This window comes from Aulonocara stuartgranti, assembly GCF_965226115.1.
Source record: "Aulonocara stuartgranti genome assembly, chromosome: 3".
Lineage (NCBI taxonomy): Eukaryota > Metazoa > Chordata > Actinopteri > Cichliformes > Cichlidae > Aulonocara > Aulonocara stuartgranti.
In genome coordinates, this window is record NC_138941.1 from 41,666,873 (window position 1) to 41,689,180 (window position 22,308).

General features: G+C 41.6%; 1 protein-coding gene across 1 annotated transcript in view; it reads right to left on the reverse strand.

Annotated features, from left to right (window-relative positions):
- Positions 1 to 1,144: 1,144 nt before the first annotated feature.
- LOC309702006 (alpha-2-macroglobulin-like) overlaps positions 1,145 to 22,308 on the reverse strand; it is a gene marked incomplete at its 5' end in the record, with an annotated part of 29,968 nt that continues 8,804 nt past the window's right edge. Inside the window, 27 exons of the mRNA XM_082526378.1 lie at positions 1,145 to 1,222; positions 1,383 to 1,488; positions 1,572 to 1,640; positions 1,740 to 1,830; positions 1,955 to 2,076; positions 2,843 to 3,055; positions 3,223 to 3,410; positions 3,483 to 3,645; positions 4,293 to 4,367; positions 4,459 to 4,615; positions 4,827 to 4,902; positions 4,983 to 5,165; positions 5,527 to 5,610; positions 6,665 to 6,716; positions 6,806 to 6,927; positions 7,090 to 7,216; positions 8,367 to 8,592; positions 8,887 to 8,992; positions 9,149 to 9,239; positions 9,582 to 9,716; positions 12,695 to 12,844; positions 19,939 to 20,084; positions 20,232 to 20,295; positions 20,799 to 21,026; positions 21,274 to 21,441; positions 21,525 to 21,634; positions 21,748 to 21,877. Coding sequence (XP_082382504.1) covers positions 1,164 to 1,222; positions 1,383 to 1,488; positions 1,572 to 1,640; positions 1,740 to 1,830; positions 1,955 to 2,076; positions 2,843 to 3,055; positions 3,223 to 3,410; positions 3,483 to 3,645; positions 4,293 to 4,367; positions 4,459 to 4,615; positions 4,827 to 4,902; positions 4,983 to 5,165; positions 5,527 to 5,610; positions 6,665 to 6,716; positions 6,806 to 6,927; positions 7,090 to 7,216; positions 8,367 to 8,592; positions 8,887 to 8,992; positions 9,149 to 9,239; positions 9,582 to 9,716; positions 12,695 to 12,844; positions 19,939 to 20,084; positions 20,232 to 20,295; positions 20,799 to 21,026; positions 21,274 to 21,441; positions 21,525 to 21,634; positions 21,748 to 21,877 — 3,441 coding nt within the window. The 3' untranslated portion in view covers positions 1,145 to 1,163. The remainder of the gene's footprint in view (positions 1,223 to 1,382; positions 1,489 to 1,571; positions 1,641 to 1,739; positions 1,831 to 1,954; positions 2,077 to 2,842; positions 3,056 to 3,222; positions 3,411 to 3,482; positions 3,646 to 4,292; positions 4,368 to 4,458; positions 4,616 to 4,826; positions 4,903 to 4,982; positions 5,166 to 5,526; positions 5,611 to 6,664; positions 6,717 to 6,805; positions 6,928 to 7,089; positions 7,217 to 8,366; positions 8,593 to 8,886; positions 8,993 to 9,148; positions 9,240 to 9,581; positions 9,717 to 12,694; positions 12,845 to 19,938; positions 20,085 to 20,231; positions 20,296 to 20,798; positions 21,027 to 21,273; positions 21,442 to 21,524; positions 21,635 to 21,747; positions 21,878 to 22,308) is intronic.

Consider the following 22,308-nt stretch of genomic DNA (forward strand, 5'->3'; position numbering starts at 1 on the left):
TGAATTATTACTCAGTTATGAATTATTACATACATAAATTACTCAAATGACATAATTTCCAAAATAAAGCATTCAGACTGATTCTATTAAACATTTATGACATGTCATAAATCATTTGACAGGGGCCATACATCTCTTTTTGACACATTGTATAGCTAATCCTTCATTGGATTTGACATTTCACACAGGACACCTCATGCAGCAGATTAGCACCTTTAAAATCCTTAAAATGAGCTACAGCCCAGAAAACTTTGGACTTCTATTTATCTGTGTACACAGAACCAGGGCTGGACTGGAACGCAAAAAAAGTTAAAACATATGCACATATTGGTGAAAATTCCTTAAAGCAGTAGTAAACCTGAATAGTACATAAAAAAGATAAATAGAGTCATTTGTCACATAATCACATTTTCTGTTTAAAAGATGCATTACTTGGAATAATTTCACAAGATAGAGATTCTCACCTTACAAAGTAATTTCTTCAGTGAGATACTCTTCTCTGCAACTCTATCAATGCTACCATTATCAAAAGCCACAAGTATGTCCTTTGTCCATCAACATACAGATGCGTTCAAGATGTTATGATCTGTAGTGAGAGTATGGAGCAGGTGGAAGTTTACACTGGAGAGAAGACGAATAAAAGTGAATAGAAGCGAGACAGAATATATCTGTGTGTGAATGAGAGGCAGGTTGGTGGAAGAGGAGGGATAGTGGATTCACTGGACAAAGGATGTTGAACATGGAGATGTTAGACAGACAGAAAAAAGAAAGACCAGAGAAGATTCATGGATGTAGTGAATGAAGACATGTGGAGTGTTAGTGTGACAGAATAGGATGGTAGAGTCAGGTTGAGATGGATAATATTTTTATACAGAAGAACTATTTGTAGATGAAAACAAAACATATGGAGGCATATTTGTGTTTAAAAAACATCTTTATTAAAATGCAAGTTGTATAACTTGAGTGACAACCTCAGGACTGACTGCACATCTTTAAGCTGCAACAAAAGAATAAAACATGAGGATGCAATTGTGTTAAAATAATCAGTCAGGCCTAAAAAAGTACTGAATTAACTGTATTGTCAAATACTGTATTGTGTTGAGATTGAACAAATATTTTAAAAATAACTTCAATTCAATTTTGTGTGAAATGTGGTGTTCTCGCTATAACAGTTTGTTACCTGCAGCTGATGGGTAAATGTATTCAGTCTCAGCCTGGTCACCTGAGAGAGAAAACAAAGTGGAAAAATGTGACTTGCTGTGTTTTTACAACACGTTTAAATTTGATCCTTCAAATTCTGTTAACTGCTGTTTGTTGTACAGCTACACTACGGAGCAACGTGTGTCAGTGTGCTGTTGCAGTGAAGTGAGTTAGAATTGTACTTGGCTGGTAGTAGTCATAGATTTTGATCATGGCTGGTTTCAGGTTCTCCACTCGAAGTTCTTCCATGACTGTCAAGCTGTAGTTCATGGGCATGTCCTTTGGTAACTGAACAGATTTAAAAACAGGAGACACACTCTGTAACAATACAAACATCATCATCTGGTATCCCCACTGTGATTATCTCTCACCTCCTGTAAATACACCAGAACATGATCTTCTGTTTGTTCAACACGATCCACCAATGGGGCACCTTCGAGCTGTGAGGAGACAACAGTCTCCTTATTATTATTTTATCTCATCATAAACTGACACATGGTAGCAACATTTCTATTCAGCTAACAACTGCAACAACCCACCATCTTTAAAGACACTGCATTTGGGACAAATCCAGAGAGCATTTTGATATCCAGGATCACCATGTTGGTAGTATTCTCCTTTCCACTGTACCTGTGTTTGAACAGTTAAAAAGTGATTGCACTGATGTGTATCCATAGATGCCACATTTCCAACACTTATCTCACAGTGGTAAATAAAATTCCCCTAGCACATATCTAATCTGTTAAATACTTACAGGGATTTCATTGTCAGAGTGAGCTTGCGTCTGGATTCACTTGTTGCATCAACCCCTGATTTGACCTCCACGCTGAGAGTAGTGACATCAGTGGGACTCGGGATGTTGTAGTGAACAGAAATCTGCGAAATAGTCAACCAAAAGAGATTTGCAGTTTATAATAATAGTAATAATAAGAAGAATAGAAATCTGTTTGTGGGTGTCACACCAAATTTTGATAATTCCCCACAGGACATTTAGTTGTTACAGTATATCTCAACTATATAAATGTTTTTATGTTTGTTTTGCATTTATGTTCAAAATATAGTGGCGTCACATTTTAGGGGACTGATTAAAGTTATGAAATTATTTTGGTGGTTGTGGCCAGAATATTATGTACACTAATTGTGGGCAGAAATGTCATGTTGATTTGGAGTTTCTTTCATCAAAATATTTAAAATTGAGATAAAGGCTTGGACATGAGAAGGGATCTGGAAATAGAACTGCTGGTTATTTACTTAAAATATGCCAGCTAAGATGGTGCAGGCATGTTTGCAGGATGCCTTTATGACACTACCCTCTGGAGATTTTCCAGGCAAATCCAACTGCGAGGATACACACAGTGTAGCTAGACCTTCCTGGAGATATTATACATATTATACATGTCATCTGGCCTTAGTGAAATCCATGATGAAGAACAACGACAACAACAACAAGAAAAAAAAAATACATAGGAGGAAAAGGAATGTTTGAAATCATTTCCTTAGTGGGAAGCCACTGCATCCTGAATTTGGATAATTTGAGCAAATACATAGATGGATAAGCAAATGTGCTTTTCTGAGTGCAAACACATTTTTTCATCATACTTCTCTATTTGGAAAAAGGAACAAGCAGGATGCTGTCACTGACCTGCACTGACACACATGCAGTGCCCTTCACCTCCAGGCTGTATCTTCCTGACACGCCCTGCATCGTCTCCTCCTGGTAGAGCAGTTTGTTGCCCGGATTTACATCAAATGTCAGCTGACTGCTGTCAGACTGAACTGTCACTGTGCTTGAACCCTCAGGACTGAACACCAGAGTGGAGTAGAGAGCCAGAGCCTGAAGAGCCACCACTGTGTCCTACAAACAAAATCACAGCTACTACACATACTTACATATATATTTATATTTTGTATTTTACAGGACAAGTAAAACTTCAGTATTCAGCTTCTCTCAGATACGTTTTTATTTATCCCAGTGTATATGAACTCAAAGGTGAGATTTAAGCTGTTTGGGTGGTGTAGCACCTGAGTGGAGGAGAAGCCTCCATAGTAGTTCTGCTGGCCAGTCAGCCACCTAATAATGCCAGAGGCATAACCCCGGTCGTCAGCAGTTGTGGAGGTACTGAGTTTGGCCAACAGCACATAAGAACTGATTTCCACTGACAGGGAGGCTGATGTTTCTGCTGCTGTCTGAGACCAGTACAGGAAACCTCCTACAAACATACAATAAAAGTTACACTTATGGTAATAACACCTGAATGATTTCCTGTTAGATGGTGACTCACCTTCCCTCACTGCAACTGTGTCTAAGTGCTGCAAAAGGTGAGCGCGGGTCTCCGTGTCTCCTGCCAGGGTGAAGACATAGGCCAGCAGAGCTGTAGTGTAGGTGTTGCTGAGGTCATTGATGGACTCCCTGAGACAAGCCAAGCTATTATTCACCACAGGATCCTTTAAAACATCAAAAGAAGAGCCCTATGAAGACAAACTATTGACCCTGCCCAGGACAGGACATACGCTGCTACTCTCTTTTATTCAATTGCACAATACTATGTCACTTTTTAGAATCACCTGCACTGATAGCTAAGCTATTTATTTTTCAGGATATAGGTATATTGTTACTTTGTTAGATTTATTTGATATTATATTTTGCACTATCCTACTGTATATTACTGTATACTACTATTCTTATTGTATATATTGTATATCTTATTCCTCTGTTCCTTTGTCTCTCTTGCAGCATTGAGCATGTGTATGACAAAAGAATTTCCCTCAGGATAAATAAAGTTCTTCTTATCTTATCTTATCTTATCTTATCTTATCTTATATCACCAAAGTTGATCATTTCCTTTATGTAATTATTTGTTTAACTTCATTTTCATGACTGGAAATAGAAATAATGCTTTAACATATTTCCTTTTCACCTACAGACAGAAAGTATCGACTTAAGTGACTTAGAAATCTATCATAAAAATGTATTTTTAAAATGAGGGGAAAATGGATGTCAAAAGAAGAAAATGAAATAAACATATACAAGTCAGTGTTGTATTTTTTTTTTACATTGTACAAATTTGATTACATCACTCAAATTTACTCACATGTTGGGATATATTCATTTCCAAGAAAGCAGCAGTGATGTATGCACTGAGAGTCACTTCATCAGACACACCACCCTGGTGAGTGAAACCAAGTTATTTCTGTGTGCTGCCAGAATTTCTCTCCACACAGAATTAGTATCAGTGTCCAGCTAAAGTATAGACTTACCTTCATTCTGTTGTTGAAGAGTTTGCCTGACTTTTTAAAACAGCCATTTGTTTGTTGTTTATTTTCCAGCCATATCTTAGACTCTTCAATAATTCTTGGATCAATGTAGACAAAAGACTGAGCTTTGGCAAAACTTCTCATCACAAAAGCAGTCAGCCTGACATAAAAAAGCACCCAAAAGAAAACTTCCTCATGTTTCGAAATTATATCAAAATGTGTCACAGTTATGCCATTATAATGTGAGTTGATTTTCTCCATGTCCAGAAATAAAATGATAATAGGATGGGAGATTTAAGGAGTAAATTTCACCAACAGGCTCAGTTTTGTTTCTGAGGCAAATGGAATATTAAGGTAATTATTATTTTCACCAAGTGTTTCCTGGTCCTCTTCCAAATGTGGTGTATGCGCCTTCATCACTTTTGTAGTTCAGCTGTCTTTGGTAACCTGTAACAACAGGAAAATGACTCTTAAATAGATATTCTATTCATAAACCTTTGATTTTAGTCTCACTATGAAACAAACACACTCGCCACTGGTCAGGAAGTTCGCAGCTTTTTCCATGATGGCTGGGGTGAGCTGCTGTGTGCCTTTCAGGTACTGGAGGATGTAGATGTTGGGGGCTAGAAGAGCCATGTTCTGCTCTCCACATCCATATGGCATCCGGAGCAGTCCATCCAAGTTCTTCAGAGCCCGGCCGAGGATGTCACCTGATCAGAGGCACTCAGTCACTGAGACAGAACATACAACGTTCGAACACTTGAACTGCAAATAGATTAAAACTAGTAAAGAAGCTAAATATTTAGAAAAATACAGCAGGTTATAAAAAACTGTATATACTAAATTATAATATTTTGCACTTTGTTATTGGAATGTAGTTTCTAAACTATTTTCTACACTACAAAACTGTTGGAGTGTCATTTAATAGCGTGTTTCAAAACCAGGCAAAAACAATGCCAGTCCAGTTGTATTTGTCTTTTATATTAATTCACTATTGATTGAAAAAATAAACTTCTTATATTTCTTTCTGGATTAATCTAAACTCATTTAATTAAAAATGATCAGGTTTACCCAGGACTGATACAAAAGTGCGGGCAGATCCTTCAATCATATTCTCAGGCAGCTGTATCTCAGTTTCCTCTGTCAGTGTGTCTCCTGTGTACAGACAAACAATCACCATACAGAGAGGAGCTTAATCAGAATGTCAGTACCAAAATAGTTTCAAATCAGCAGGTGGTCACAGCATCATGAACTGTAACAGGTCATATAAGAAATCAGACACCTATAATTAAACCTATGAGCAAAAAAATATTATTAAAACAATAACAACAACAACAACAACAACAACAATAAGAGTACTATGAGTGTGACCTAATATTTCCACACAGATGTGTCCAGACTGACTCTTACCAAGCGTGTCAAGTTTGTAACATAGTGTATATATGAGATATAACTATAAATATCTCATATATAGTTGAGATATACTGTAACAACTAAATGTCCTGTGGGGAATTATCAAAATTTGGTGTGACACCCACAAACACCCCTCAACAAAAACTCAAAACTGGAATGACTACATGGCACACATCTTTAATGACTTTAAAAAACAAGACTTGGGTACACAAGAGATTGTGTCTAAATGTCGAGCCAGAATTATACCATTAGTTTGTTGATGACTACCAAAGGCATGTGGTCAAGGTGCAACTTGACAAGGGATATTTAGCTGTCATGGTTCTGGGTCATTTTGACCCAGTGTTTTTGTTATTGTGTATTGTGGTCTGTGTTTTAGGTACATTAGTAGTCTTAAGTTTAGTCTGTTTGTCCATTTAGTCTCGCTTTGTGTTGTTGTCATGTGTGTCCCTGTCTGTGTGTCTGTGTTTATGTGAGTTTGTGTGTCTGTGTGTGTGTTTTGTTTGCCCTCCTTGTGTTTCATTCCATCTTGTTTATCCATGTTCCCCTTTCTCTCATCCTCTTTGTCTCTTGTGCTCTCTCGCCCTCTCTTGTTTCCTCGCTCTCTCTGTCCTCTGACTTTCTCCCACTCCTGTGCCAAGCTCGTATGTCAGTCTTGCGTTCCTTTGTTTCCCGTTTTATTTTGACAGTCTCACGTTTCCATGTTCGGTGTGTTTAGTTTTGCATCCCCTGCGGCGTCATGTTTATTTGTGTCAGCTGTGTTCCCCGTGTATTTGGTTGGTGTATAAACCACACCAACCTTTTGGACAAAGCAGCCAGTTGGATGTCTTTGTCATCTCAGTCCCCTCAGCCTGAGAAAGAACAAGTTACAGTTTCACCTTCGTGAGAAAACAAGTTTTCAAATGCAGAATGTTTTTCATCTTGTGTTAATGGCACCAACCTTTACTATGAAGGATTTTGTGACCACATCAATGCGGCCTCTCTCTGGTACTCTCACAACCTCATTATCACATGAAACATGGGATGGCACTGCCTCAGCAGACACAGTCACATTCACAGCCCCTAAAAAAGGACAACAAACATCATTTTTCTCAACCCTGTAAAGTCTTGCACATTAAAATATTGTTAATTAGATCATCTCACTGATTTTGTAGATACTGAAAAGAGAAGGGGCATTGACTGAAAGGACATTTACACCGGCGTGGATAAAAACTTGATCCTTACCTAAAACTGTTGGAATCATGGTCCAGCTCACAGTCTTGCGCTCCTTAGCACACAAACAGGATGTGTACTGCTCACCGGAAAGAGGGGTGAGGGTATAATCTGAGGAAGGCGTAGAAAAGACTGTGACCTGCACAAAGAACAAAACAGCGGGTTGAGTTTCTAAGTCAAAGAGGAATTCAATGTTTTCTTGTTACTCTGTGAGGACAGAATACTTTCAGCTATTGCCTCATTCACCAAGAGTCGCTTCACATGTTTTGATTTGGTATAATTTTGCACTGAATATCCTTCCTGATACTTGATGGGAAGTGTGTAAATTCAAATTCAAATTCAAATTTTATTTGTCACGTACACAGTCATACACAGTACGATATGCAGTGAAATGCTTAGACAACTGCTCGTGACCTAAAGAAAAAAAAAAAAGGAAAGGGCTATGAATAAGATAGGAAATAAATATGAAAAATTAAAGTGTAAATTTAACTAGGAAGGAATAAGATATAAAAAATTAAGGTTAAAAATGAAATAACTGTACAACACAAATTAGAATGAAGGGTAAATTTAACTGGGAAAGAATAAGATAAAATATATAAATTAAATTAAATTTACACCACTAATGTCATGGTACTGGCTCTTCAACCCAGTTTTTTTTTTAGTTATGCTCTCGAATTATTTATTTGTTTGAAAGACCTTGGACTGATGTTCAGAGTTTTTATTAGTTAGTTTTGAGTTCCGGATTAGACTTGTGTTTCTGTGTTATTTTTAGTTCTCACCTCTTGTTCAGTCGTGTTTGTTCCCCTTTTTGTCCAGTCTGTCACTATCTTGTCTCTGTGCCTGGTCATCAGTGTCAAAGTGTTTTTTGGTCTCTCTGGGTTCTGTCTCAATGGCTGTCTGTGTTCCTTATCTAATGTAGTTGATATGTCTATTTTTCTGCAGTCCCTCTGTTACTTCCTGTTTTATTTTGATAGTGTCTTGTCTCATGGGTGTGATGTTGACTTTTGCTTCCTTTGTGTTATTAGTTTTGATTCAAGTCAGCTGTGTTTCCACGTGTCTCCACTTCCCTTAATCACCTTTCTATTCCCCACTGCATCGTCCTTCATTGTGGATGTATTCTATTAAATTAGTGAATTCCTATCCTGCCCAGTCAAATAAAGCTGAGATTTTGAGTTTTATTCTGTCTGATGAGTCCTGCATCAGGGGCCACTTCATAACTATCTGCAAAGTCTATCAGCATGCTAACATTTGTTGACATTTGTAATTTTTGATATAGAAATATTGATCACCATGATGCAGCTGGTCAGGTAGCTGAAGACAGTTGCCTTCAGTTCAAAGTGCTCCCCACGGATGATGGAGTAGGGCATGGTGAGCTCGAGGAAGAACGGCTGGAAGACCTCAACTTCTTGACGAGGAGCCAAACCAAAACCCTGAGAGGACAAGCAGAAAGCCTCCGTCTCCCAGGTCGTGATGGTGTCAGGGACAGTGAGGGACACATCCTTTGATCCAGACTCTCTGAATCAGCAGATTCAAAATATGCACATTGTCAGGTGGTGATTACATAGATTAGCCAACAATGCAAATGACAGTGTAGCAGTCACCACGTTCATAGACATTTTATATATAAAATAGACTCACTATAGACAGACAGACAGACAGACAGACAGACAGATAGATAGATAGATAGATAGATAGATAGATAGATAGATAGATAGATAGATAGATAGATAGATAGATAGATAGATAGATAGATAGATAGATAGATAGATAGATAGATAGATAGATCGATCTCCAAAAACTAAGACATACCCAACTTCCACCAGGTCCCAAATCCAAGTCTCGGGGAAGAAAGCACGGACAGTTTTCATCGGTCCTTCTGATGGACCTAAAGATCCTCCAGAGTAACTTGAACCCACTTGTAATTTAGAATCATAAAAAAAATGAAAAAAAAATGAAAAATGAAAAATAAATACTTAATCAGAATGAATAAGAAGGTGTAACACACTGCTTTGATTTTGGGAACTTTTTTATGATTTGGAATTTGCAAAGCAAATCAAAACAAAAATATCACCAAAGGGCGTGAACTCGTATTCTCTTCCCATGAAACTCAGACATGAAGGAATTTCGAGCAGCAGGTTTGTTGCCACCTTTAATCCTACTGTCTAGACACACAAACATCACAGAGTTAATTGCAGCTAAAGCCATGAAAAGCATTATATTTATCATCAGCTGATATGCTCTGGAGTTTTACTGTTAGCTGGATGCAAAATCTGCAGATGGAATGCTGTTGTAACTATACCAAGTTCACCAATGCTGCAGAGAAGGACTATTGTTTGTCATATATTACATAGTGTAGTAGAATATTATTTATTTATGCAACTATTAAGACTCACCTTATGTGGAACATTTGAAACAGTCAAGGTGCAAGGCCAACATCAAGAAGCTGGATCCGTGGATCCAGTGAAACACATAACACATGCTCATGGAAAATATTTATATATTACCTCAAAAGCAATGTAGGCTTCATTATCTCCTTTAGGTGAACTATATCTTCTTGTTCTCACTTTCAAGCATTTTCTTGGTTCTCGTAGCCGATATGAGAAAAAAGATGCTTTCATGACAGGCAGCAAGTTAAATATCTAAGAAAAAAAATGGTTCAAAGAAGTTCAAACAATTGAGAAAATCAGATTAAAGATCTATACTTATATGAACCACATATGTAGTATTTACAAATGATCAGATCACTATTCAATGTAAGGTTTATACCACAGCTGTCATAAATGAACAGGATTGGTAATTACCAAAATCAATTTTTATGGTTCTGTAATTCTCAGGACTGTGTGGAGAAGAGAGAGAGTGGACCCAAATGTAGACTACGGAGACAGAATTGAATTTTTAACAAACGTGAGCCTTTTATTCTTGGCTGTACAAATAACAAACAAAAAGCAAATGGAGATAGAGTTGAAACTAACAAGACCTAAACTGGGGGAAAAAAATAAGCACTAAGTACCTGGATGTGAAGAAAAATAACATGGAACGTGAAGCCCTAAGCCATTAAAACCAAGACCAGAAACGTGAGTGGCGAACAGAGAAACCGACAAGTGACAAAGGGAAACTCAAATTATAACACACAGCAGGATGATCAGGGAAGTCGAAGCAGCTGGGGAACATATCAGACACACATCAGGAACTAATCAGACATAACAGGACAGGGGAAGCAAGAGACTGTCAAAATAAAACAGGAAGCACAACAAACATGGAGACGAACACTAAGACACGCAGGATTAAAGCTGTGACTGGGGGAGAAATAGACATGGGGACATAACTGACTGGGGGGACAGAGAGAGAACACAGATCACGAAGAAAAGAGTAACTAAGTGAGAGACGTGGAACACAGGGAAAACACAGAATAAGAAAATTAAAGACAAGAAACTATAAATATAACATAAGTGTCCTACTAGTTTCCTTCTATCGAGCCACAATCGAGAGTGTGCTGGTCCACCCCATCTTCGTGTGGTACGCTTGTTGCACAATAGCCGATAAGAGACTCCAGAGGGTCACCAGAACTGCAGAGAAGGTGATCGGCTGACCACTCACCCCCCTGGATTCTATTGCCAGCTCTAGATGTCTCTCCAGAGCCAGGGCTATCTTAAAAGACCACCTCCATCCTAACCACCACCTCTTCAACATCCTGGTTCAGATCCATCAGATGCAAAACCAGCAGACTAAAGAACAGCTTCTACCCGTGGGCTGTCAGAACCATTAATGCAAATTAAGAGTGTGAACAGACTTCATTCTGTCGCTGCTTTTGACTCTGTTGTTGCCATTCCCTATGCAATATTTTGGTGTTTCCTTTTTCTGAGCAATATTTTGGCCCCTGTGCAATATTCTAGCAAATGTGCAATTACCACCCCATCCTTAATGACCACAGCCGTTCCACTGTTATTTATTTATTATATTATATTATTGCCCTTGTACATAACCCCAAAAGGTTTCTGTAACTCATACACCGTGCATATAGTGTACTAATATTGCTGAACTTATATTGTTTTTCTTCTTTGAATATTGTTTTCTGTACTTTTGCACCTTTGTGGTCTTGCTACCTAATTTTGCCGTGCAAGAGCTGCACAATGACGATAAAAAAAAAGTTCTTCTAAGTTCTAAGCAGAAAACAACTAAGAGAACCAGAACCATGAATGACACTAAATATAAGAATATTAATAAAACCCAAAAACACATAAACACTGGGTCACAGTCCCAGGACCATGACAGTAATGGTTAATATACCAGTATGAACAAGCTCTTTAATCAAAATATTTTTAATGCTAAAATATAAATACTATTGTTATCTCTGAAAATACATTTAAAATTATCGTTATATACTTGAATTTCTGAACAGAAAAAAGCATTTTAAGTTGAGTTTGCCAGCTGAAATCTGGGTATAAAAATGTGAATTCAGTTTGTTATTTGACAGTGTTCCAAAATATTTATCTTTTTCCCCTTTTTATGACAGGTAGCCAAATAAATGTTTTAATCACTGTCTCAGGATGCTTTATAACAGAATAAGTGTTGAACTGTATTAATAGTTGTTTTATACAGTTTTATGCAGTATTATACAAAAAAGAAAACAAATAGAGAAAAATAGATAGAGAACAAAACCTCTAAATGACCAAAAAAGCCTATCTAGAAGCAAGATTTACAACTAGGCTGTGCAAGTTGCAAACACCTCCACGTGGTTATTTATCAAAAGTAAGATTTTAAAGACTTTTTTGTTCACCTGAAAGTTTATTTTATACCAACCATGCTTAAAGTTATACACAGGTCTTGGTTCAACACACCAGTAAACTGAATAGATGCTATGGTTACACAGCAAGGAACTGCCATGAGACAGGTTAAACAGTTGTGAACCTCATAGTTGATCTCATTCAGTTTTGATTGGCTCTTCAGATGCAGGAGAATCTCTGTCTTGGCAATTATAGAACTTCCCCACAAATTAAGATCCATGTTGCCTTCATATAATGTCTGCTACTTATGACACTAGAAGAGACTGAGGCTACTCCACACTAATGTGTTTTCGTTTGAAAACGCATTGTTTTCTCTGTTTTGGCCCCCCGTCCACACTGAAACGCTGCGCTTTCCTCTAGGAAAAACGCAGCGTTTTGAAAACGCTCTTGAAAACGCATACATTTAAAAACGCAGCTGTCCTGTCGCAGTGTGGACACACAAAAACGCAGACTTTCTAAAACGATGAAGTATTTTAGTCATGTGATGCAGTCATGTGACCAAATAAACAAAGATAGCGGAGTGCATTATACAGCGGTTGTTTTGATTGCTCTCAATTTTGACAGCCCTAAAAAAGATGAATATCAGTTTGTACATGCTCCAGATAGCTTTTCTTCAAATTCTTTAATTCTCACTCGCTTGTGCGCATGCGCAGGACTGGAATGTAAGCGTTTTCATCCATTTCAATGTGGACGCGCAACTGTGAAAACGACTGAAAACGCTAGTGTGGACGTGGTGCATTTTCAGATGAAAACGCCGTTTTCAAATGTATCCGGGCTAGTGTGGACGTAGCCTGAGAGTGAAGGATGTATAAGGTGGTTGAGACCACACTTACCTTATCTGCATCCAGAATATTCTCAGGCTCTTTGATGAGGACACTCTTGTCAATGGCACTTAAACCACACAAAGAGTGTGGAAGAGCCGTCACCTCCATGTTGGTTTTTTCTCCTGGGACAGTTGAGGAAGGTGTGAACTCCAATGACACCTGACACAGACAAAGCGTGTATTACGCCATTTAAACTTAAATGGTTTTAAAAGAACAAAAGTTCAAGCCTATATCACACAGAAACCATTCACTAGCTTTTATGTAGTTTTTGGAGTTCAGGTTTGATAATCACTGTGTCATTGTCTGGGTGAGCTCGAGTGTTTTTTCCTCTGTTTTTCTTGTGTTGCCCAGTATCTACCCTGGGGTGGCGTCCTCGTCATCTCACCTGATCTGCTCCCCTCATCCTCACTGCAATCAGTGAGATAGCATTTAAGACCAGGGTCCCCCATCTCTTCTCCACCTGTTTTCGAGCTAACCTCACGTTGGTAACAGGCCTTATTATTCTCCTTGTTAAAGGAGCATTTTCTGTTGCACATCCGCCACTCAGGATTAATCCTTCTACCGCTTCCGCCTGTCCTCCTGCCACCTTCTCTCTTGGCTCTCTAGAAAAGAAAGGTTGGAACCCTCTCACTAGCTCACCATTCTAGATGCACACCCAGCAATTCAAACCTGCCAAATAAGACTCTATTTCAGTATTAGTCACCTCTCCAGACAAGCTTCCCTTGCCTTTTCTCTAACCATGCTCTCCCTCTTTTCAGTTTTGCTACATTCGGTTCCCTGCCAAGTATCCCTCCTTCGTGACACTATTTACTCATGTGTTTAAGCAAATAAAACCTGTGAAAACCTTATCGCTGTTTCCCATGCTTGAATCGGCTTCTGGGTCCTCATCCATGTACTAACCTCCAGGCCCTTGTGACAGTACAATTAGCCTAATGAAAAATGGACCCAGAAGATCCAATACAGGCAGCGATCTCAAAGTAGGGTTCAATACTAGGTAATTATCAACAGTCAGTCCAATTCCTAGAAATACAATGCAAATCTATTGGTGACACTCAAGAAAAGATCATTGCCTCACTATTAGAACTCCAGCCCAGTTTGACTCCCAGCCAAACCACTTCCACGCACACTTCCACTCCTTTCCCCGCTTCCATAGAAACCTGCCCCAACTTTACCTGCCATTAACATTTCTCAGCCTGAGCCATTCACCAGGGTACAGGGTTGCTGTAAGGGTTTCCTGTTGCAATGCTCTTATGTTTTCTCAATCACCACACTCCATCCCTGACAACACCTCTGAGCTCTCGTAAGTGGTAGGCAAGCCGAGGGGTAAAGCATTGGTGTCACGGTCCTGAGTCTGTGGACTCAGTGTTTTTCTGTTTGTATTAGTTATCTTTGTTTTCATGATGTGTTTTGATTCTCTTGGGTTTGATTTCTGTCACTGTATCCCCTAGTTTAGTCCTCGTCTGTTCAGTTTCCTGTTTTACTTTGAAAGTCTGTGTACTATGTCAATGTGTTGAGTTTTGCCTCCCCTTGTCTTGTCATGTCTGATGAGTCCCAGCTGTGCTCTCCTCCTGTTTCACATTCCCTAATCACCTCAGTATGTATTTAAGCCCTGTGTTTTTCCCTGCCAGTTGTTGCGTCCTCCACGTTTGTTGTGTGTGTATCCATGGTCGTCTACCTTCAGCATCTCCTGTCTAGTTAGTTTAAGTTGTTGTTTATGTATCGTCCAAAGGTGACTCTCCAGCAAATAAAGCCGTCGTTTAAGTTAATGTTTTGTCTCCGAGTCCTGCACGTGGGTCCAGCCACCGACAGCCACACAACTCATCGTGACAGAAGGACGCAACCATAACATGGACCCAGCGGACTCAGCTCACCTCGAGAGAGAGGTGGACCTTGCTCGCATCCTCGGACTGATGACTCGCATTAGCCACGCCTCAGATTTGCAGACGTTCTCAGTCGGGCTGAATGCAATACAAACCATATTTGACAGAAATCCTCAACTGCGCAAGCTGTCTATTGCCTCGGAGTTCAGCCGTTCGCTGACCCAGGCTAAGGAGGCAGTCAAAGCCCTGGAGCTGGCCCAATTCACCCTCATCTCCTCATCCACACCGCCTCAGTCACAGCGAGCAAGCCTTCTCATGCCGCCGCAGCGGGCGGAGCATTCTAAAGCCCCTCTGCAGCAGCTGAAGTCGCAGCATCGGACTCCTTCCTCCCTCACGTCTGGTTCCGACCACCCCTCACCTGCCTCATGCCTGGCAGGAATGTGGTCGGAGGATGAGGGACCAGTCACTGTTGCTCCGACACCCTCCGTTTTTTCTGTCGCTCCGGTTTCTAAGAGAAAGCGGCGTTCTCGTCGTCGCCGTCCCTCACCGCAACCCGAGTCCAGTTCTGAACTGCTGGACGTGGTGAGTGAACAGAACAGTTGTCACCCGGCTTCTTCCACACTGGGAATTTCCAGCTCTGAGCCGGCGAATTCGGAGTCGGTTAACTTTTTGACTGTTAACTCAGGGCCTGCAAAGACAGAAACTGATGATCCCAAGATGGCTGACTCTGAGGCTGTCTTTCGGGACTCTGAGCATTCTAATCTTCCCTCTTTTGTTTCTTCAAAGTTTGAGAATATTCAGGAATCAGATGACCTTATTTCAGAGTCAAAAGAGGTTATTTGTCCTGTAACTGAGAGTGGTGTTTCTGGGTTTCATTCTGAAAAGACTGGGGTTTCTGTTTTCGCTTCTCAGGCAGGTTATGTTGATTCCGAGCCACCTGTTTTTGGATCAGTTAACAGTGAGTTTCCAGATGTAGATTATATGTGTGAATCTGTTATGAAATTTTCTGACTTGGACAATCATGATCTCACTCGGGACATTAAAGATGCAGCTCAAAAGACTATTCCTCTTACTGCTAAACTAAACAGGGACAGTTCAATTTCCCAGCCACATTCCATCTATGCTGTGCAGGCTATACCTCATGAGGCTGTTGTTGGTGTTGCTTCACCCATGGTTTACGCGGCTCACCAGCCAGTTCATTCTGAGGCTTCCTATGATAAACCTCATGTTTCCATAACCTCCCCCGAGTTAAATTTCACAAGCCTGGAGTCTGCTTATTCAAAGACTGTTTGTGTTGCTCATTGTGAACTCTTCCAGACTATACGTCCTGTGACTGTCCAGGTTAAGACCAACCAGGTGTCATCTGCTGTTACCAAGCTGGCAAAAATACTTGGTTCGAACACTGCAGAAGTGGTTGCTCAAGTTAAAGTTTCGGTTCCACGATCATGTTTGTATGACTCTGTGCGCCGTGCTTTTCAGCCAGTAGCCCTGGACACTGTGTGTGCAACTTCCCAGGCTGCGTTTTGTAAGACTGTGTTTTATGTTGCTTCACACCCAGTTTCTTCAGATACCGCTTGTATAATTCCTCCAGCACCTGTGACTGCCCCTGAACTCGTTTTTTCTAAGACTGCTAACGTCAACCTGGACAACTTAAGAATAGCGGTTTTACCAAGGTCAGCCTGCCGCAAGTCTCGGTTTTCTAGAACCATGTCTGGTACCATAAACCTGGTTTTCCCAGTGACTGTTACAGCTCATCTGCTCTGCTCTCCGCGTCCGGTTCCAGTTCCCAGGCAGACTATGGCTCCGTTCATCCATGCACCTGTATCTGCTCCACGGGCGGGGATGGTGGGCGCCCGGTCGTTGTCTGTGCCTGTTCTGGTTCCCTGGGTGGGGGCAACTGAGACCCCGCTGACTCCTGCACCCGTTTCAGCTCCTCGGGTGGGAGCAGCGGCGGTCCAGCTAGCTGCTGCACCCACACCGGCCCCCAGGGGTACGGCAGCCAGAACACAGCTCTTCCCTGGCCCTGTATCTGTTCTTCAGGTGGCGGTGGCTGAGGTTCGACCAGGCCCAGTACCCGTCCCTGTTCCCCGGAGAGGAGTTGCTGAGAGTCTGTTACCCGCTCTGTTGCATGTTCAACTACCATCACTACACCCAGCACGACCATCATCGCGACCACCACTACAACTTCTGTTTCAGTCAACCGTCCAGTCTCACGTCATGTTAGCTGGGGGTTCAGGTGAACCCAACCAGCGTCCTGCCTCGTCTGCTGGGGGTTTAGGAGAACCCAGCCAGCCTCAAGTGTCGGCTGCTGGAGGGCCCGAGGAGCCCGTCCAGCCTCATGCCACGTCTGCTGGAGGGCCCGAGGAGCCCGTCCGGCCTCATGCCACGTCTGCTGGAGGGCCCGAGGAGCCTGTCCGGCCTCATGCCACGTCTGCTGGAGGGACCGAGGAGCCCATCCAGCCTCATGCCACGTCTTCTGGAGGGCCCGAGGAGCCCGTCCAGCCTCATGCCACGTCTGCTGGAGGGTCCGAGGAGCCCACCCAGCCCCACGCCTCGTTAGCTGGTGGTCCTGGAGGACCCAGCCAGCACATCTCCACATCACCTCCTGCAGCCGTCCCGCTGCCGTCAGGTTCCGCAGCCGTCCCGCTGCCGTCATCTTCGCCTGGTCCAGCCTCCGCATCCTCATCATCTTCGCCTGGTCCGGCCTCCGCATCCTCATCATCTTCGTCTGGTCCAACCTCCGTGTCTTCATCCACGTCTGGTCCAGCTTCAGCTCCGCCTTCGTCTGGTCCAGCTTCAGCTCCGCCTTCGTCTGGTCCTGCCTCAGCTCCGCCTTCGTCTGGTCCTGCCTCGTCTGGTCCTGCCTCGTCTGGTCCTGCCTCGTCTGGTCCTGCGGTTGCCACGCCGCCGTCGGTGCCAGCTCGACCTGTTTCGCCTCGCCTCTGCCAGCCGTTTTCCAGGCCGCTAAGTTGGCATCATGGCCTTCGGGGACGGCCTCCGGAAGGAGTTCGTCGCCACCGCTGGCATCGCGGCCGCCCTCCGGACCTGCTCAGTGGCCACCACTGCCTTCCGAGTGGTCGGCCTCCAGAACTGTTTGCCCGTCGCCGCCGTTGCCGTGTGCACGGTCGGCCTCCGGAACTGATTGCCCGTCGCCGCCGTTGCTGTGTGCATGGTCGACCCCCTGAACTGTTTCGGCTCTTGTGTTGTCGACTCCCGGACTTTGATATGGACTCGTGGATAGTCTTGTTTTGTGTTGACCTGTTTTTGGTTTGTTCTGGTCTCTTGTGCTCCTTGTTTTTTGTTTGAGGCATGTTTGTCATCACATTCATTTTCATCCTGCTCTTATGATGAGTTTCAAGGGAAGATTAAAAGACCTTTGCCCACCCCATGTCTGAGGGCAGCGTAGCTTGGAGCTTGAAGTCAAGTTAGATGTAACATAGCTAAGTTTGTCATCGATTTCTGCATGGCAGCTGCCCAGGTGGGTTGGCCTGATCATGTGCTCCTGGGAATATTTATGAGTTAGCTTCTCATGATGAGCCCGCATCGTTCAAGGATTTGGTTTATTTCCTCCTCCCTCTCTTTCAGGATCGCCTGAGAGAGAGAAAAGGCTACGTAGCTGGCTATGTAATTGCACTTGCCTCCCAAATTACTTCTGGTGACTGTCCTTGGCTACCCTTGTCTAAAGAAACATAATCCCCATATTGAATGGTTACACAAATTACTAGCTGGAGCCTTTTTTTGCCTTGCTAACTGCCTCAATAATCACCTGCCGAACCTTCACCACCAGATCTGTCCTCAGTCCCCAAGGAGTATCATGACCTCCATGAAGTATTCCGTAAACATAAGGCACGTCCACTCCACAGACCCTATAATTGCACCATCAACCAGCCAACCTGACAACTTGTCCAAGCCAGAGAGAGAAGCCATGGATAAGTATATTCGAGAGTCCCATCATCTGCCCATCCTCTTCCCTGGTAGGTGCAGGCTTTTTCTTCATCACTAAGAAGGACAAGACCCAAAGTCCTTGTATTGACTACAGAAGTTTAAATGAGATTGCGATCAAAAGAAAATATCTTCTCCCGCTCATCAATTCAGCTTTTGAACCTGTTCATGGTGCCACCACTTTTTCTAAGTTAAATCTACACAATGACTATCATCTGGTCCCCCTTTGGTCACTCAAAGTATCTGGTCATGCCGTTTGGTCTCACTAAAATTCCCACAGTTTACCAAACATTAGTTAATGAGGTCCTGAGAAACTTCTTGAACGTTTTTGTGTTTGTGTATTTAGACGACATCCTAACCTTTTCCAAGACTCTGGAGGAACATCTGGTCCAGATCAAATCTGTGCTGAAGCGCCTTCTCGAAACCGGTTATACGTCAAAGCGGAGAAAGGTGAGTTTCATTCATCTTCAGTCACTTTTCTTGGTTACATCCTGGCAGGAGGGCAGGTGAAGACCGACCCAGCAAAAGTCCAAGCTGTTAGGGAATGTCTCACTCCCACATCTCAAAAATAACGTTCTCAGATTCGTCAATTTTTACTGCTGCTTCATCTGGAATTACAGTCAGGTAGCAGAACCACTCACTCACCTCACCAAGATACCCTTCACCTGTACACAACAGGCCAAAACTGCATTCACCTGCATTCGCTAATACAGATGAATGCAGGTGTTCACCTGTGTTCATAGTAGAGGTTTATGCCTCCAGTACAGGAGCGGTTTAATTTCCTGGGACGTGGAGGAAACTATCCACTGTGCTCTGCTTGATGAACCTCTTTTTGCAGCCGGAGGTGGAGCTCGCCATTCCATGAGTCCAATATCTACATTGGCATGACATCTCGACTTGGACTCAGGAAGTGCTGCTCAAGGTTCTCGATTGACCACGCCACAATGCAGATCGATTGAGAACTCTGGCTCCCAGGTATACTCCGGGGCAAAAGCTATGGCAAATACCTCCCGCAAGCAGGCCCCACGCAGCATTGGTCCCTATGAAATCAAGGCCATCATCAGCCGAACGGCAATAAAGTTAAGGCTCCCTGCATTCATGCGCATAAATCCCATATTCCACGTGTCCCAAGTCAGGCTGGGGAACTCCAGCCCTCTGTTCACAGTTTTGCCATATTTGACGCCCTGCCAACTATCCCTCCTTCGGTATTTATTCTTGTGTTTAGAACTTGTGAAAACCTTATCACTGTTTCCTGTGCTTGAATCTGCTCTTGGGTCCCTGTCCATGTACTGACCTCCAGGCACTTGTGACACACTGCCCACTCGATGTTTGCTAAAGCTGTGGCTTCCTTGTTGGGAGGGAGTCTGTTCCACTTTGATTGAAGTTTTTTGAGGGTTTTTTTCTTGTATGTCATGGTTTCATATAATTAAACTTAACTTACACTAATCAATATATCTAGTACAGCTTCACACAGTTTACACCAACACATACCTTGTGACTGAAGCATTTCTCAGTAGAGAAGTCAGCGCTGTGGGCAATCACATTCGTACTGGAAAGTACAGCATATGCTACAATCTGGACGACTGGTGCCATGTCAGTAGAAATTCTCAATTTAAAGGACACCTCACCCTCATTCACTGAAACAAACAAGCATACCAAAAATAGCTATAATATCAGTTTTATTTTAATAATCACCAAACTTTTTTTAAAAGGGTAACTGGATTTAATACCTGATATTACAAAAGAATTTCATGAACTCATGATTTGAGCCAGTCTTTACATACCTGACTGATCTTTAAATTGAATCTGTTTAAATCCTTGCATGACAATGGCTCCTCTGGACAACACCTGAAGAATATAGAAGAAAATGACATAAAATGTGTAATCCAGCTGTAACATTGTGCATTTTGCATCTCTCCCAGCTTTAAGTCCTGCCGGGAGTTATTCAGAAACAGACAGTGCAGTCTGCTTGTGGTCTTGTATTTTGAAAATTGACTGGACTTTGGACAAATGACCGAACATCCTCCAGCTTCTGTCTCCAGTGGGGCAAAAGGCTCAGATGCCCCTTCTCCCCTTCATTGTTTGCATTTTTTTTATCAAACTAGCAGCAGCAATCTGGCTATAGCAATTAAGGGAATAAAATGCAAGAATGTAGAACATAAAATTAGTCTTTATGCAGATGATGTGTTGCTTTTTCTTCAGCATTTACAAACCACTTTCTCTGAGGTGAATATATTAATAAACTCTTTCTGTTTCATTCGATAAACTGGTAGATTTTCAAATTTTTTTCCCTTTCTTTTTTTTTCTTTTTTTTTTTACTGTGGATGAACTTGTGACAAGCAATAACTCACCAGATATACCACATCCATGTAAACTGCAGTTTCCCTCACTATAGTGTACTGAATAGATATATCCTCTTCTGCATCGCAGGAAAGGGGTTTATCCTTCATCTTCAGCTTCAGCGAGCTGAATGTTTTTTCATCTTGAGAAGGAGGTTGGGATGTATACACTGTGTGAAATCCTAAATCATAAAAAGGAGTTCTATGGCTTTGGAAGTATAGGGTTGGTGTCAGGGCTGCCTGAATTGTAGAAAAGAAACATACATAATTTGATGAAGAAGAAAACACTGTGGAAGGTCACTGAAAGATGGGTTTTAGAAGCAAGCTAATGTAAAATAATCTTAACAGTTTCACTATAGTCACTAATTACTATTGTAGCACCTTGGACAAGCAACATCAGAAATCATATTAAGTCAATGAAAACATTGTCATGTAACTTATCAATGCTGACTTAAAAACTACTGTTTCAGTGTAATTATCTACTTACATGGAGTTTAATATCCTCATGAAAGTTATCTGTGCTGAATGAAAACTCAGCGACACCGTTGCTGTCAGTTGTTAGATTTTTTAGTAAGCGTTCTGACCAACGTTCTCCCACAAACAGGTACACAGGTGCTTTGGAAATGGGTGTATCATTGTAGTAAACTGCTTTAACCTGTCCAAACCACAATGTTTCATTACTAAAACCCACATTATTTACACTACATTCTAAATTACATAGCACAAATTTGAACTTACTTTTCCCTCCACATTTGATCCTGGTTCCCAAATCTTGGGAACATCAACAAAAGATGCTTTTCCAAGGACAAAAGAAATTCTTATTTTCATTTCTTGTTTGTGTGAAATGCCTGAATACGAAACCTCAATGTTAAAACAATGCACATGCCATATTTCCACAAAAGCACAATAACCTATAATTTAAAAAAAAATTAACAATTAAAATAAAATGAAAAATAACAACTGCAAGACTTTCCTGTTCCCTCCTCTTCCATTTTGGCAATGACATTCAGCTGATCTTTAAGGAATTTTTTGTTAATTTTGGTGAAGGTTGACATCTTGAACGTAACAGCTGCACAGCCTGTTCCATCAGCCTAGAAATTCCAAAACAATAAAATATAAATAATTTTAAAAAGGCTTACATCCTACTTTTATCTCCTAAGACCCGAAGTCTTTCATGGCATGCATTTTTAATTTGTCTTTGCTATTTGGGCTGATTGGGACCTGATGAATGTAAAAACAAAGAATGATTTTGCTCTACAAGGGCCTGATATCCACATATAAGGATATTCATTTTAATTTCAATAGAACAGTGGCAGTATAATGTTGTTGTAAGTGAAAATCAGGCTCGTGTAGAGCAAAATTTAGTATTGTGGTCTAGACAACCCAAAATTTGATGTCAACATATGTGGACGCCAGGTTCTAGGAGGTTAAGCAGGTTGCAACAATTTGGACTTTGTTGCAGTCGCTTAAGCCAGTTGTAGCTCTACCAGTGTTACTAATGGAATAAATGACTTAAACTCAT